At 41.8% G+C, this 2,861-nt stretch overlaps 1 protein-coding gene across 1 annotated transcript in view; it reads right to left on the bottom strand.

Annotated features, from left to right (window-relative positions):
• LOC141032770 (fatty acyl-CoA reductase 2, chloroplastic-like) overlaps nucleotides 1-1,798 on the bottom strand; it is a 2,458-nt gene extending 660 nt beyond the window's left edge. The window contains exons 1-5 of the mRNA XM_073506245.1: nucleotides 1,683-1,798; nucleotides 1,179-1,260; nucleotides 910-1,109; nucleotides 713-813; nucleotides 377-589 (exon numbers count right to left, since the gene is read on the bottom strand). Of these exons, the coding sequence (XP_073362346.1) occupies nucleotides 377-589; nucleotides 713-813; nucleotides 910-1,109; nucleotides 1,179-1,260; nucleotides 1,683-1,798 (712 nt within the window). The remainder of the gene's footprint in view (nucleotides 1-376; nucleotides 590-712; nucleotides 814-909; nucleotides 1,110-1,178; nucleotides 1,261-1,682) is intronic.
• Between the last annotated feature and the right edge of the window lie 1,063 nt (nucleotides 1,799-2,861).

The raw sequence follows: 2,861 nt of genomic DNA, 5'->3' as shown, positions 1-2,861 counted from the left end.
CAACCCGTCAAAAGTTAGTACGCACTGCTAGATCCTGGAAATAGCTCATTATCTGGTAAGCAGACGAGGATGCATCACATATATATGTGACATCCGCAACCTCAGATTTGGGTTTAGCATTTACCTGTTTCCTTCCATCCAACCTGGGAAGGGATCCCTCCATGTGCTCTCTATGACACTTGGCCTGATTGTTACCACCGGTATCTCTCCTCGCATGCAGTTGATGACCATCTCGCCCATGGCCTTTGTGAACACATAAGTGTCTTGCCAACCATAGAGTTTGGCCCTATGAATAAATAAATTGCACAAATCAAATACTTCATGTGTGTATTCGTATCTACAGACATGAGAAAGTAACAGGGAAATACTAGAATACCTCGACTACCTAACTCTTTCATTTCAGGAGTAACAGAAGCAGAGGCAGAAGAATGCCTTCTGGAGTCAAAAGCCAACTTGATCTCAGCCTCGATATCCAACACGGTATTCTGATGTGCCGAAAAATCTGAGGAACCTATCCCCTTTGTTATGGTATCCCCTAAGCAAAATGGCTTCTCTAGTATCAAACCTTGCCTCTGCCCATTCACATATGCTGTTTGGCCAAAAACATGACATGCAAACATACTGCTAAAGCTTGTTTGTAAGCTTTTGAGATTAATAGAAACAGGTTACCATTTGATTTCGACCACAAGAAACTCTTATTTGGCATTCTGACCTGTTGATACTTGCAAGAAGAGCTTCAGTCTTCGAAACCGCTGCGCGAAACTCATTATCCGGAATGGCCCCACGGTGTTGATGTCTAGTGCTACATCATACCTGCAAGTTGCAATACTTTTATTGCTATGGAATGTGAACTTACACATTTAGTAATGGAAGCAATCCTTGGTGCAAGACTAGTATAGCTTCACGAACCTCTCATCAAAAGTGGTATTTGCTGCAGAGTTTACGATAACATCCACTTCTTCCGCGATCTCTTTGGCTAACTCAGGAGCAATGCCAATGTAGGCTTCCCTGAAATTACCAACGACTGGAACCTGCTTGCTTAATACAAAGCTGTGGTAGTTTTTCCCATGGATTTCCTGTAAACATCTGAACAACTCAGTATCTTCTACCTGTATTGCAGACGGAAAATATGGTCATTTGCATGAAGAACAGAAAGTAGTCCGAAGTAATCATCATACCTCGTTCTTCAATCTTTTCATGGCTGCTTCATTGTCCTTGGCCTTGATCAACACGTATATTTTACCAACATCAGGATTTGTCCTTAAAATGGGATCGATAAGAACTGATGATCAGAATCATACAAAGTAGAATGGAAGAACAAAGGAAGGAAGTCAGGTAGCTTAGAGCAAGACAAAGGCAGAATGGAAGAACAGCCTAAAAGTGGGGGGCCAGACAGAAACTGTCTCACTCAAACTGGCATTTGAAAATGCTACCCGCCCTTCCCCTATTTCTGCATTTCATTCTTCTATTCCTTCTGCTTGCTTTTCTAGTTAAGCTGCTCATAAACTAGATCCATAAAACTCACTCAGCTACTGTCTTCTTTCTATAATTGGTCTCTAAGTCCAAGTAATCGAAAAAGTATAATCCTCTTCCCAGCTCCGCCACCTCCTTTCTACCGAGTATGCTCTACTTGAAAGAACATATTTATCAATAAATAAGTGCATTACTATATTCACAGCTACAAACTAAGCCTAATTTCCAATATGTCATATGTATCACTTTGATGTTGTGGGATCACTGGCTTCTTGCTCAACGGATTTCGCTTCTGCACTTGACTTGAGAAGGGCGAAGCCTTCATGACCGGTACCGGTATCTGTTCAAGAAGTCAGTACTTATGCGGCACTGAACAAAGGGTGAGATCGATGAAATGCAATACATGTTTGAATATTTCCTATCTTCTTCCAGCCATCAAACTTGTTCAATTCGTTTTCTTGAGATCTGTGGAATAGTGATATCATACTTGAATCCACATTCCCAGTATTTGAGGAAGAAGTAGAATCTTAGTCCTTTCGAATTTCTAAGTTGGGAATTTGATATCGACTAAATCAAGAAACTCGATTTCACTATGATATGACCACTGAACCCTTTGATGCAACATTTCTTGTTTCCAGAAGATCTCGGATGGTTTCTGAAGCTTCCATGATCTTGTAAAAGAAAGAAACCCTTTCTATAAGTCATGAAGACGTGGACCAAAAGACTAAGAAACTGCACAATCTATTGATTGACTGAAAAACGCAAGCTGAGTAACTTGCTTGAATGATCGCTCCGGCTCTGGGCCGTCTGATCTTCGGGATGCAGAATAGGGGATCGCTTGCCAACCGTTAGTTAGGACCAGTGAAAACCCACGCTTGGTGAAGGCGAAGTTCAGTTTGGAGATCTAACAATTCCTTATGTCGTGTATCCTCGATTGATGCAGCCTCAGATGCTTCAATTGTAGATTTGAGTATTGAGCGAAAGGTTACACCACCTATAGGTTCTGTATTACAGGCCAATCCTACTCCACTAGTACCAATAGGCGGCATAGGGGAAAAAGCACAACACCTAGGAATAGGAATCAACAACACAAAAACTTTCTGAGAAATTACCCAGCAAGAAAACGTATGCGCGTGGGCGCAACGGATTTCGCTCCCGTGCGCTCATCCCTTGCTTGTTCTTTCGGACTAGCACTCTTTCCCTCTCTTTGAAGTAGATTTCTCAGCTCCACGAGTCAAACGAAATAAGGCGAAAGGCCCACTACTTCTTCATTCATGGCTTATTGATTTGATTGATCCCCCTTTCGTATTCATTCGACCTGAGGTGAGGTTGGAACAAGAGTTTTCATAAAAAGAATGGTTCTTTTATGCAATTATGAACGGGCAGGC

The sequence above is a fragment of the Aegilops tauschii genome, unplaced genomic scaffold (assembly GCF_002575655.3).
Source record: "Aegilops tauschii subsp. strangulata cultivar AL8/78 unplaced genomic scaffold, Aet v6.0 ptg000601l_obj, whole genome shotgun sequence".
Classification (NCBI taxonomy): Eukaryota; Viridiplantae; Streptophyta; class Magnoliopsida; order Poales; family Poaceae; genus Aegilops; species Aegilops tauschii.
Note: the sequence above shows the minus strand (reverse complement) of the source record. Positions and strands in the feature narration are given on the sequence as shown.